The sequence below is a fragment of the Podarcis pityusensis genome (genome assembly GCF_964106645.2).
Source record: "Podarcis pityusensis genome assembly, chromosome: Z".
NCBI lineage: Eukaryota > Metazoa > Chordata > Lepidosauria > Squamata > Lacertidae > Podarcis > Podarcis pityusensis.
The window spans coordinates 15773016-15786239 of NC_138044.1; the positions used below are offsets into that span (position 1 = coordinate 15773016).

Consider the following 13224-nt stretch of genomic DNA (forward strand, 5'->3'; position numbering starts at 1 on the left):
TCCAAAAAGGCTCACTTGTTAGTGTCAGATTAGGACCTGGAAGGCCAGGGTTCAAATTCCCTCAACCATGAAACCCACTGGGGGACCTTAAGCCAGTCAAATACTCTCAGCCTACCCTACCTCACAGGGCTGTTGTGAGGATAAAATGGGGAAAGAACTATGCACATCACCTTGAACTCCTTGGAGAAGGTGGGATATAAATGCAATGATTAAATAAATTCAGATTTTAAAAGTAAATGTATTGGTTATGTTAGGTTGTATCGAAGTTATACTCAGTGTAGACCTATTGAAATGAATGGGCTTCAGTTAGACATGCCTATTCATTTAAATGGATCTCCTCTTGAGTAGGATTGTTTAGTCTTGTATTATTTTTAATGTTCTTGTAAGCTCCCTTAGAAAGCTTTGTTGTTGCGTGGCATATAAAAATGAGTCAGCAGGTAACACTAGGAGTTTGGGGAGTAATTGTTTTGTTTGTTACTATGCTATGCATTTTTGTCTTTTTATACTGTAAAGCACCTGGTGATCCTCAGATGAAGGGTGGTATAGAATTATTTTTTAATGGTTTCTTAAGCCATGGTTTGTTTGATCACCTGCATCCTACCTAAACTATGGTTTGCTTACTGACAACGAACCACAATTTGTTACTGGCTCACAAACCTTAGGTAAAGGTAAAGGGACCCCTGACCATTAGGCCCAGTCGTGACCGACTTTGGAGTTGTGGCGCTCATCTTGCTTTATTGGCCAAGGGAGCTGGCGTGCAGGGAGCTGGTCATGTGGCCAGCATGACTAAGCCGCTTCTGGCAAACCAGAGCAGCGCACGGAAACACCGCTTACCTTCCCGCCGGAGCAGTACCTATTTATCTACTTGCACTTGACGTGCTTTCGAACTGCTAGGTTGACAGGAGCAGGGACCGAGCAACAGGAGCTCACCCCGTCGCGGGGATTCAAACTGCCAACCTTCTGATCGCCAAGTCCTAGGCTCTGTGGTTTAACCCACAGCGCCACCGGCTTACAAACCTTACCTTGCTTTAATTGTGGCTTGGCATTATGGGTGAACCTGGCACCCATCCTTAACTATGGTTTGTTTGGCCAGACACATTAGTAGCCATCAGTAGCCTCGTTCTCCATTAATTTGTTCAATTCTCTTTCAAAGTCATCCAGGTTGGTGGCCATCTCTGCCTCCTATGCGAGAAAGTTCCATAGTTTAACTCTGCACTGCTTAAAGAAGTACCTTCCATGTGAAAACTCTCTCAAACACATATGCACTCATTTTTTTAAAACAACTAAAGTTTATTGAAATATCTCCAGTAAAAATAAAGAAATAATTCCCCCCACCCCACCCCGCACACACACACACACACATAGCTTGAAGCATCCACAGTATTACAGATGCTTTTTAGGATGCTGGCTACATGTAAAGGAATGTGATGCTGCATTTCGGCTAGATCAGGGGCTGAGGAAGCAGTAGCCATTGAGAAACTGTTGGACTCCTATCCTGCTGGAGCCCAACTTATCAGCCCCTGCAGGCAGTACAGCTAGTGGTTGGGGGTGGTAGTGTGAACTGTAGTCCAGCCTCATTGGGAGGGCCACAGGATAACAAATGATACCAAGATTCTTAAGCAAAAGTTCTCATCGTTTCCACAGTCCCCCTTTTTCTATTTGGTATGGAATTTGTAATGGAATCTCACACTGGGAAAAAAAAAACACATCAGGGAGGCTAGATCCCTGAAAAGAAAGGACCATCACTGCCTCGCCACTTTCCCTCTCCAATCACCCCTCCAGTTCCAGCAGTCTCTGACGCGTCTCCAGCACAATCTTCTCCATCACCTCTGGCTTGAGAAGGTCCTTGATCTGCTTTAAAAAAAAAAAAAAAAAAAGTTGAATTAGCATGCAAAGATGATCACAACACACAGCACAGACGGTTCAGGAACAATTTGTAGTCAATCTAAACCCGCCCTACAGCTTTTTAGAATGCTTCTGTTTGAGCAGGAAGAAGCTGGCTGACCTGTAATGTACAGCACTGATCTGTAATGTCTCCAACTCTCTCCCCCCCCCCCCCCAAAGCAGCTTTGCAATTGTTTTAAAAGTACTTGTAGGTTTGGGGATATTTCTCACCACCAGAACTTTCAAGGAAAAGGATAAATGGATAAGACAACATGTGCTTCAATCAAAATCTTCATAAAAGTGAATAGCCCGTCTGATGGCTTACTGGTTGGTGTACATCTGCAAACTGCTCAGTAGAAGCTGGGCTCACATCACTGGCAAAAAATATTCTCACATCCGTCGTTAAAGAGATTGTGTTTGTCTTCAGACTGTCATCGTTCATGAACAGCAGTGTAATGGCAAATTCAGTAGTGCAGGATCCCTTCCAGATACTGAGAGCCACACCCCATTCTAACATTATACTCACACTAAGATTGTGTAAGAAAGGGCGGTGGGGAAGAGAGACTGCATGAGTTTTGGAAGTCACACCCTTATGGCTTGCATTAATAACTGAAGAGGAAGTAGTGTCCTATAGATATACAAGGGGCCAACTCATTGGTGGGGAGAAATGGACACCCCATTTCATTACAGGAAAACATTATGGCCTGTGGAAGTGTGTGCACGTGTGGATGTATAGCCAAGCCAGCCTGCCACCACCCCTGCCACCCTTCCACAGCCCAGAACAAAGAGCAGCAATAAGATACATCACCTCATGAGAAAGGGAGGCCTCGTAGCAGTAGACGATGCTGGTGTCATAGAGCATCTGTTTCTGCTCTGCCAGAGCCACAACGCAGTTCCGGAGTCGGGAAATCACTTCACGGTCAGACAAGGGCACTGGCTAAAAGGGGGAAGTAAGGAACCCACATGAAGTCAGCGACCATTGTCTCAGGAGCAACAATGGAGAGTGATGAAGGAAGAACCCCAAGTTCACACACGTAACACCAAGCTGCAGTTAAAACAAACCCAAGATTTGCAACCCAAAGAATGGTTGCAGACTGTGGTTTGCTGGCAATAACAAGCCATAGTTAAGGCGCCAGTCAGAGTTCACACACAACACTAAGTCAGTCAATCTGGAAGTAGGCAGTGGAGTTACCTGGGGTGGGAAGGAACAGTAACTAAAAGGCAGGAGAGGTACTGAAGGCATACAGATCTATCAGACTTTGAAAAGCTGGTGTCACTGAATCATATTCACCAATTTTGTTGAATTAATTAAATTAAATGGTTTTAATTAGATTTTGAATAAATGTGCAAGTAACTGTTACTGTTTTGAACTTTGTTAATATCTTCTTTAGTGGGTCATGCAAACTGCTATTCTGAATAATGCTTTTCACAGGGTAGTAGGCGGGGGGGGGGCATTTATAGAATCAGGGTGGCAGGGGTCTGAAAAAGTTGGGGAACCACTATGCTAACCTGTGGTGTAACAAACTATGGTTTAGGGTTACGTGTCGACCATACAAGTGTGATGTGAAAGACTTTAGACCTAACGTGAACAGGACTTTAGACCTAAAGCGAACAGGAGAGAAAGCAAAAGACAGCCTCTAGTGATGAACATTAGTTCTGGTGAACTGTCAGTTCAGGTACAACAGCAGTCTATAAGACACCAGAAGACTGTTAGTTTTGCTGCTACAGGCTAACACAGCGAGCCCTCAAAGTCAAACACTCTCCAGCCAATCTTCCCAGGATCTCACACAGAACTTCCCAGTTTTACAATCTAAAACTGTAATGATGGAAATTGTGGACATATTGTGGATGAAGCTAAATGTTGGAAGATTCAGGACAGATAAAAGAAAGTTCTTCTTCACTCAGTGCATAGTTAAACTGTCAAACCCGTTCCCACAAGAGAACGTGATGGCCACCAAATTGGATGGTTTTAAAAGAGGATAAGACAAATTAATGGAGAAGGCTATCAATGTGTATTAGCCACAATGGCTACAAGCTATGCTCTTCCTCCACAGCTGGAGGCAGCAATGCTTCTGAATACCACTTACTGGAAAACACAGGAAGGGAGAGTGCTATTGCACTCGGGACCTGCTTCCAGGCTTCCCACAGGCATCTGCTCAATCACCGTGAGAACAGGATGCTGGACTAGATGGGCGATTGGCTTGACCCAGAATGTTCTTAACTAGGTAGGAGGCTGAACCTCATAACATGTCCAGCACCACTGCTCATCCCTTACCTTGGGGGGTGGATCAAGGGGAAGAGAAGAATGCCAAGACTTGGCTGCAGGCTGCCAGTTGCAAACACCTAGTAAATAGCTTATTCATTCAACTCCAGCCAAGGGCTTTTCTCTGCTGCGTTCCCAAGGCCTGTTGGCTCACCTCCAGGTTGGTGATGAATCCCCCAGCCTCCTCATTCTTCTGTTTGGGCGTTGGGTAGATCCAGATGAACCCATTGTTGCCAAGGATAACGGAAGCCCCACAAGTCAAGTCATGGAAATGGGTCTTCTGCCGCTTCACAAGGGAAGGGGACACCTGGACGAGCACACCTTGGCCAAGCTAGAGAGAAAAAGATGCAGACCTGAAGTCAGCATAGAGCAGTCAGGATGGGAAGGTGGTGGTTAATGCACCAAGGATGCAAGAGGAAAGCTCCAATGTGCTGGAAGAGGGCAAAGTGTGTTGTAGTGGTTAGCATGTCACACTAGGACCTTGGAGGCCACATGAAGCTCCCTGGCTCACCTTGATTCAGGACAGATAAAAGGAAGTCCTTCTTCACCCAGTGCATAGGTTAAATATGGAACTCCCTCCCACAGGAGTCAGTGATGGCCACCAACATGGATGGCTTTGAAAAGGATTGGACAGATTCATGGAGGTGAGGGCTATCAATGGCTACTAGCCACGATGGCTATGCTCCACCTGCATGGCCAGAGATAGTAACCAGTTACTGGAAGCCGCAGGAGGAGAGGGTGTTACGAACAAGATGCTGGACTACATGGGCCACTGGTCTGATCCGGCAGGGTCATCTTATATTCTTGGGCCCAATCACTGTTTCTCACCTTTACCTACCTCACAGGGTTGTTGTGAGGATTAAATGAGGACTAGGGCCTTCGAGAAACCAGGGTTTAAATTCCCACTGGGCCGTGAAGCTCTTTGGGTGACCTTGGGCCAGTCTTCCCTCTCAGCCTATAGCCTACCTCACAGGGCCGTGGGAACTAAATGAGGAGGGAGAGAATCATATATGCCACTTTGAGCTCCTTGGAGAAAAAGGTGGGATATACATGTGCAGACATTAAGTCTTGAATGCAGTCATCCAAATGGCATCAAAACAAACCTGGAAAATCTTTTACATTACAGATTCAGCTCACATCCACAGAATATACAATCTAAAGCACTGCGGTAATTTCTCTGGTAATTGTTTTTAAAATTTTCACTGAAGTTTGTTAAGGAAGGAAGGAAATGTATAAGGAAATACCTTACAGAGTGGTTGTTAAGGGTTACAGAGAACATGGATTGCTTTCAAAGTACTATTGGAATACCAACTAATTATTTAAGTTCCCAGGAAGCAATTAATGTGAGCACAAGCTCTGGAACAGAGCCTAACAGAGAAAGAACTCTGTTAATAGAAGCAGAGAATGCAGGTGATATGTAGGTACAGGACCCAACATTGCTTACTGAGAAAGTTAAACATACCTTGATCATGGGGCTACCAAAGAGATTTAAAAATCCATCCCTAGAGTAATAGCAAAGGCTTAATCAAGTCAGCCCATTTTAGCAGTTATTCCTCACCGCATTTTTTAATCCAGTTTGCTGTCCTTTCACCCTTTATTCCATAATCACACTTTTCCTTTCATCTTTTAAGTAAATGCTAATCCCCCAAAGTGGGTGGGTGGGCAGGATAATCCTCAATTGCAACCTACTCCCTGGCAGGGACCCTCCCTCCGCTTTTATCCCAAGATGGGGAAAGCAAAGACTGTAAGAAATTCCCAACCTCATAAAGCCCTAAATCTGAGCCCCAGGACTCAGAAAGAAAAAAAAAAGAGAAAGTTTTCCTGTAAATGTAATAATCACTTACGCTGAGCAGGTGTTGCAATTTCCAAAAAAAAAATAGGGGAAAAAAGGTAGGAGGGCTTTATGGTCTTAGAATCACAGCCCCAGGAAGATCAAAGTTCAGAGCCCAAAAACAGGGGAGTAGATTCTCACTATATTCTAATTGGGGAACTTGATCTCTTCATCTCCTCAGGCTACCTTCTGCAGGGAATTAAAAGCACCTGGCAAGGACATGCCCTGTCCTAGGAGCAAAAGCCAGTGGAGCAATCATCTGATCCCAAGAGCAAGCATTGAACGAAGGACCCCACTGATTTCAGGTGCCATATACAAAGCATTTGCCAGTACGGTATCTCTGCAGCCCAGCTGAGCCTTCTAAGAATGTAAGAGCATAAGAAGAGCCTGCTAGATCTGGCCAATGGCCCATTTAGTCCAGCATCTTCTTCTCACAGTGGCCAACCAGATGCTGGTGGGAAGGAAACCTGCAAGCAGGATTCGAGCACAAAAGCAACTCTCCTCTCCTGTGGTTTCCAGCAACTGGCACTCAGAAGAATTACTGCACCTGACTGTGGAGGCAGAGCATAGCCATCATGGCTAGCAGCCTTTCATAGTCCTCTCCACCATAGCTTTGTTTAATCCTCTTTTAAAGACTGGCACATGTTCAGGGACATGTCCAGATTTTTCTGTGGCACACGACAGGCAGAGTGACTTCACACAGAGAGCAGCAAGCAAGTAAAGCTGACCCACCTTTCCATATTTCAGACTCCGTGTGTGCAGCGATACAGCCCCATCAGAGAACACCGCTTGGACTTCTGCCTGTCAGGATCGCTTAAGGAAATCAGCCAATTTTGTACAGGCATTTGCTGATGGGGAGTAGGGAGTAGGGAATGCCTCTTCTTAGCTTAGGGAAGGAGAACCTATGGCAGATAGTGTTGGATTTCCCCAACTCCCATCAACCACAGCAAGTACGGCCAAAGGTCCAGAGGCGTCCAACAACATAGGGCGGTTATCAGATTTTTCACTGCCCTTGGCTTCCCCCTGGCCAAGTACTAGAGTATGGATACACTGATAAGGTCCCCTTCCTGCAGGTAATCTCGCATTGCCAGTTCATCCTCTGCTGATCTCCGCCTCTGAAAAACATGCAGGCGCACCCATTAAAGGAAGCAAAATTAGAAGGCTGTCATTCATTTAAATAGGTCTTAAGTCAGTTGAACTTAATACTGAGTCAGACACGAGGACCATCTCTCTCAGTATTGCCTACACTGACTGGCAGTAGCTCTCCAGGGGTTTGAGGCAGGGGGGATCTCTCCCATCCTTATGTGGGGATGCTGTCGGGGATTGAACCTGGGATCTTCGGCATGCAAAGCAGGCGCTCTACCACTGAGCTGTGACTGTTCCTCGTACAAGTAAAAATTCCAGTCCTTGTGATTCTGATTTAAATACGAATATAGGAAGCTGCCTTATACCAAAGTCAGACACTGACTGGCACCGGCTCTCCTGGGTTTCACACAGGGAGTATCTCCCAGCCCTGTGTGGAGATGCCACCTGGGAACCTTCTACTTGAAAAGCATGTGCTTTACCACTGAGCCAAAAGTCATTTCCCCTAAATGCAATAAGAGTGCCTCTGAGCATACGCCTGATATCAAACAGGCAGCAAAATCACAACATACACACTAACCATTACTAGGAGTGTTATTCTCTGTGTGCTCAGGAGTTGGAAATGGAGCCCTTGCTTATGTGAGGGCCCAATAAGCCTGCTAGGGTGTCTTTAGATAAAACACCCAAGGCTTCCTAGCTGATGCAGCTTTGGGAGGGCACTCACCAGCTCCCCTCCTGGAAGATTCATGGATGAAAGGAGCAAGACAGAATCCAGCCTGGAATTGGTCTCGACTTTCCACCGTTTCTGCTGAACCTAAAATGGAAAAAAAACACATTTTCTTAAGTACTTGTTAAAGTCAAGAGATTTCTCTTCAGTGGAGCATGGCAAGAGGAAGATCAGTCTGGCCTTATCCACTGACCCAAGAACCAAAAGTGCCTCAATTGTGTGCAGGTATGTTATTACCATGTAATGTTTTTACAGAGGAGGGGCACCTTTTTCAGCTCAAGGGCTGCACTATCTCAGGGAGAGATTCTTGGGGGCTGCACACCAGTTAAGGGTGGGGCCAGAGGCAAAAGCCCACACAGAAAGCTTTCTCTGTCCAACCAAGGGAGAGATGTAGTCACAACTCAAGGACATGATCCAGCTAGGCAAGAGCACTTGAGGAAGACTTTGTAGAGTGTGCAGCCTGGTGAGAGCCCCGAGGGCCTGACAGAGACCTAGAGGGCCGCCTCAGATTCCCCATGACAAACCATAAACTACCTTGATGACCATTTGAGCATTTTCCTCTCGACATGTTCTCTCTCATTAAATACTTTTAAAATACAAAAGTTGGTATGTTGTGTATGTTTCAAATCTGGGGTAAGGATGCTGTGTGGTCTGCCCCTAAGATGCTGTTGGTCTCCAGCTTCCATCAGTCCCTGCAGCCAGCATGCCAACGGACCAGAGCTGAAGTAAGTGCAGCAATGTCCAGAGAGGTGCAGGTTCTCCACCTTCAGCTTAAAAAAAAAAGTGATAGCCTCAGTACCTCTGTGATTCGTCCAACGACAATATCACCAACTTCGCCATTGTATCTGCAAGGAAAATAAAAGACAACTCTCAGAAAGATGATTATTTGGTAACCTGAATTCTCTTGACTGAAAGGCTAGGAATCTGCACACTTCCCTTGCCCCCAACTGTTATTCTCAACAGTCCACCTAAAGGCAGCAAGACCAGTGGCCAGGATTGATGGTGCAAGTTGCGGAAGCAAATGAAATCACTTTTAAACTCAAGGAAAGCATCTGAAACCAAATATTCACTGGGAGCGTAAATGTGTATTGTTTTTTAAAAGGGTCACCAGTTGCTGCGTAAGCCCACATCAACATCACAAAATGTAATGCTGCAACCACATTGAATGTGTTTTTGTTCTTGCTCCTTCTGGGTAGTTCGCCACCCTGACCTCAGCTCTCATCTGCAGCTCAAGAAGCTGTCAGCATGAGACAGAAGCCACACACCAGGAGCAGCTTCAACTGGCCAGCTAAACCAGGAGAGGGTAGCCAATGAATTTCAAACCCCTGGTGAATTAGATACTCCCCCCTGCATGTGAAGACAGGCTCCAGCGGATTGAGTAGACCAATCGTAGGTCCAACAGTCAAGAATGAAGTTTCTGCACGTGCTGTAGAGGGATGTGAGGGGCAGATGGGGCTCATCTACTTGGGAAGGTAGCCCACCTAGGAAAGGAAAACTCTGATCCTAAATCTCCACTTGTGCCTAGCAAGCCAAAATGCCAGGACCATGTGTCCTGTCTTGTCCACCAACCTGCTGCAGGTCAATGACTCACAGAAGATGGCCATCACTGACTGTGAGCTGAAAACACTCAACGCTCATGTTGCCACTCTACAAGAAACCAGACTCACTTTGAATGGCTGCCTCCGAGAGAAGAACTACATATTCTTCTGGCAAGGAGGGCATCCAAAAGAGCCAACTATTCAATGTGTCATCCGCATGAGAGACAAACTAGCCAACAAGTTTTCTTCATCTTGTATTTTTATGTTGTAAACCGTCCTGAGGGCTACAGATGAAGGGTGGTATACAAACTACAATTCCCAGTGTTAAACCACTCTAGGAATCGCAGCTCCCTGAAGGGAAGAGAGGGGTCCCCTAACAACTCTCGGCACCCTGAACAAACTGCAGTTCCCAGGACTCTTTGGGGGAAGCTATGACTGTTTAAAGGGGTGCAATACTGCTTTAAATGCATCGTGCAAATGAAGTGTATGTCAGCTGCTCTTCTGGAACCTCTTACCTTGTTTTCAAAGCTTTCACACAGATCAGCTTGTTCACCCTGTCCACAACACCAGCCACAGAGGCAATGAGCTTCTCGCCTCCCAGGTATGTCCCATGGCCTCTACCAGAGAATAGGAAAAATAAATGGTCTGGCGCACAACTCTGTAGATTATTTTAAAAACATCAGAATATGATCATTGCTCATCTGTGCATTATACTGTCCTTACTCTGCTTCGATATATAGAATGCAACTAAAAATTTTAGGCTTTCTAGTTTAGAGAAATAGAGGAATGAAGGGTTCTCTCTCCTGCCCTGCCCTGGTCACTCATCTGTCCACAAGGTTGTCTCACCTATAGCAACTACCAGGCGAGTGTTTGAAGACATTTAAAGAATAGCATATGGTGTGAAGGAAGCTGCTGCTGCCGCCACCACCGCCTTCACCTCTCAGAATTCTAGAATCTAGGATCATCCAATGAACTGAACTAGATTCTGGGGAATTGCTGCAGCTTAGTGAGTAGAGCACATGCTTTGCATGCAGAAGGTCCCAAGTTCAATCTCTAATGGGATCTCAAGGTAGGTCTGAGAAGAGACCCCCTGCCTGAAACCCTGTAGTCAGTGTAGATGATATTGAATGAGACGGATCATTGCTCTGGCTAGGTTTAGGGTAGTTTCCTGTGATTGTCATAGAGATACACTTTTTTCACAAATGTAACTGATGTCTGGAATTCAATGTCACAAGCTGAGGCCCCGCGGGCTTCAATGACTTTAAAAAGGGGGTTCAGACAAAATTAATGGAGGAGGAGTATATCAGCAACGATCCTGGTTTATCTTTTGTAGATTGCCTTGAGGCTTCTTTTTCCACAGTCAAGCAGGGTACATATCATGTGCAATAAATAAAATAAATAAATAAATAAAAGTGATTGCTCCATCACCGCCACCAAGCTCTTCTCCCCTATTATTTTACTGTTAGTATTATTATTTTTTACTAAACCCGCTAGCCACTTTATCCAGCCCAGGGCAGAACTAAGTGACTTGCAACCAACTAATCTGTAAACCAACAGTGCCTCTGAGAGCATGTGGTTTAATATCTAAGCAAGCACCGAAGCCAGGAAGATCCAATGCCACCCCTTGCACTGGGAGCATCGTTCTGCACATGCTCAAGGGTACTCTTGGCTGCTCAGGTTCAGGGGCGCCGATTAAGTCCCAAGAATAGGGCTGGCGGCAGCAGCACGATAGCTGTGTCCCCCTCGCTTGCCCCATAACACGAGCACAAACACGGCAGGTATTTTACCAAGCAACCAGCTACCCACGTGGGTGCTTCCATGAGAAAGAGCCTGCCTGCCCGCCTTCCCTTCACCTCATGTATCCTGGGTCGGTGGTGATGGTGTCCCCGGGGGCCACCAGGTCCTTGTCCCGCTCGCCCGCCTCGCGGGAGAAGCTCTGAGGCAGGCGAGGGCGGGGAACCGGGAGCCGCACTTCCACGGATGTCGCCGGGGCCGGTGCTGCTGCTGCAGCTTCCGCCATCTTGACTGCTGGCACGCGGTCGCGCGATTTCCCGAAACGCTGCCTCCGGTTCCGCCGTTTTGGCGAGTCAACATCGATCACTTCCGGTAGTCATTCGACAACATCTCTCTCTCTCTCTCTCTCTCTCTCTCTCTCTCTCTCTCTCTCTCTCTCTCTCTCTCCCCCCCCCCCCCCAATTTGAATTTACAGTACGTAACTGGACATTTAATCCCATGTTTGACCAGTTCCCGCGCTGCTGCACACACGTGTGAATGGGTTGTATGTATCCAACCAGGTTTTGCTCTGAATATGTCCACGGGGGTAATGCGTTCAAATGGACCAAACGTAGGTCCATTCCGCCATCATGGACTTATATTCAGCTAAGTCACGTTGAAGTGAGTAGGCATAGCTAGCTGAGGTTCATTGATTTCAGTGGGCCTTCTTTGAGTGTAGAGAAGTTTAAAATTAGCAATATACAGTAAATAGATTTGAAAAACAGTTAAAATACAGTACTGTATTTGTATGCTAGGTTTGGGATCCGGAAGTCTCATCTACTTTCATGGACCAGGAGACTGTGTCCCCTTTGGCGGTAGAGGCATTCAAAGCGAGGGTTGCCCAGAGAAGCGTGGCTGAGCAGCCATGATGGATTCTGGCGACATCGGGCGAAAGCGCTTTCACGTTTGGTCATACGAGAGGAAAAGGGCCCGAGCAGGTTTTGTGTGCCTTTGAAATATGCTTCTCTGGCGCCCTCTTCTGTCCACGTGTGTTATCTTTAAAAAGCAACAGCCCCTAAATATCACATGCAAATATCGCTGTCTCTCCTCCTAATCTACTTCAGGGGATTGTTGTGAGGATAAAATACAGTGGTATCTCTGGATACAAACGGGATCCGTTCCAGAGCCCCATTTGCATCCTGAAGTAAACGTAAGACACGACTGCGTGTGCGCAGGTCGCATTTCACCGCTTTCAAAGCCCCAATACATCTAAAGCCCTGCAAGGTCTCAGACAGGAACTCCTAGACCTCATGAGAAACTGGAGGTCCCATCTGAGGCCTTGCAGGGCCTTGAAAGTGGCATCCTAGGACCAATGGGGCCTCCAATGTCACTTTCGGTTCCTCGCAAGGAATGGAAGTGGTGTCAGAGGCCCTGTGAGGCCTAGGATGCCGCTTCCAAGCCCCCCCCCCCGGATTTTTTGTGGGTTCCCAGGCACCCAGGGCCCCTTGGAGTTAGTGCCAGTGCTGTGAGCAAAGGCATACCTAGGGTCCCTTGCGCCTTCACAAGGAGCTGTATCTGTAAAGGTAAAGGGACCCCTGACAGTTAAGTCCAGTCGCGAACGACTCTGGGGTTGCGGCACTCATCTCGCTCTCTAGGCCGAGGGAGCCGGCGTTTGTCTGCAGACATTTTTCCGGATCATGTGGTCAGCATGACTAAGCCGTTTCTGGCGAACCAGAGCAGCGTATGGAAATGCCATTTACCTTAATAGTGGTACCTATTAATAGTGGTATCTATTAATCTACTGGCACTATTTGGCGTGCTTTCAAACTGCTAGGTTGGCAGGAGCTGGGACCGAGCAACAGGAGCTCACCCCGTCATGACGATTTGAACCACCGACTTTCTGATCGGCAAGCCCAAGGCTCATTGGTTTAGACCACAGTGCCACCCACGTCCCGTGTGCCCCTCTTCAAAAAAAAAAATGACTTTACCGCTGTTATAAGAATCCTAAGGTCCCAAATGTAAAATAAACGTTCCTAAATGTACAAGGTAAACACATACATAAGTATATAAGCCACTTGTCTGAAATAGTACAGGAAAGCAATCATGAAGTCGTTTTGACTTTCCCAAACCATTTTGACTCTCCCAAATTGACCTCTGCAAGGGGCAAGGAAATGGGAAAGCCTTT

General features: G+C 46.6%; 1 protein-coding gene across 2 annotated transcripts; it reads right to left on the reverse strand.

Moving 5' to 3' along the window:
* Window positions 1-1269: 1269 nt before the first annotated feature.
* EXOSC2 (exosome component 2) lies at window positions 1270-11378 on the reverse strand. 2 transcript variants are annotated; one of them, XM_080990515.1, is made up of 9 exons: window positions 11180-11378; window positions 9842-9943; window positions 8588-8633; window positions 7786-7875; window positions 7028-7093; window positions 6711-6779; window positions 4302-4478; window positions 2693-2821; window positions 1270-1851 (listed from the first exon to the last, which is right to left on the reverse strand). In XM_080990515.1, exons 1-9 carry the CDS (start codon window positions 11344-11346, stop codon window positions 1771-1773), a joined length of 927 nt encoding a protein of 308 aa, XP_080846641.1. In that variant the 5' UTR covers window positions 11347-11378; the 3' UTR covers window positions 1270-1770. The 2 variants fall into 2 exon arrangements, with proteins under 2 accessions (XP_080846641.1, XP_080846640.1); XM_080990514.1 differs by having other exon boundaries at window positions 1270-1854.
* Between the last annotated feature and the right edge of the window lie 1846 nt (window positions 11379-13224).

Excerpts from the sequence above, each read along its gene's own strand:
- EXOSC2 (XM_080990514.1), bottom strand. The coding sequence starts at position 11,346 with ATGGCGGAAGCTGCAGCAGCAGCACCGGCCCCGGCGACATCCGTGGAA. Across the intron at positions 9,944-11,179 it reads ACCGACCCAGGATACATGAG|AGGCCATGGGACATACCTGG; the intron begins GTGAAGGGAAGG and ends ATTCTCTGGTAG. Across the intron at positions 1,855-2,692 it reads AGGCCTCCCTTTCTCATGAG|CAGATCAAGGACCTTCTCAA; the intron begins GTGATGTATCTT and ends TTTTTTTTAAAG.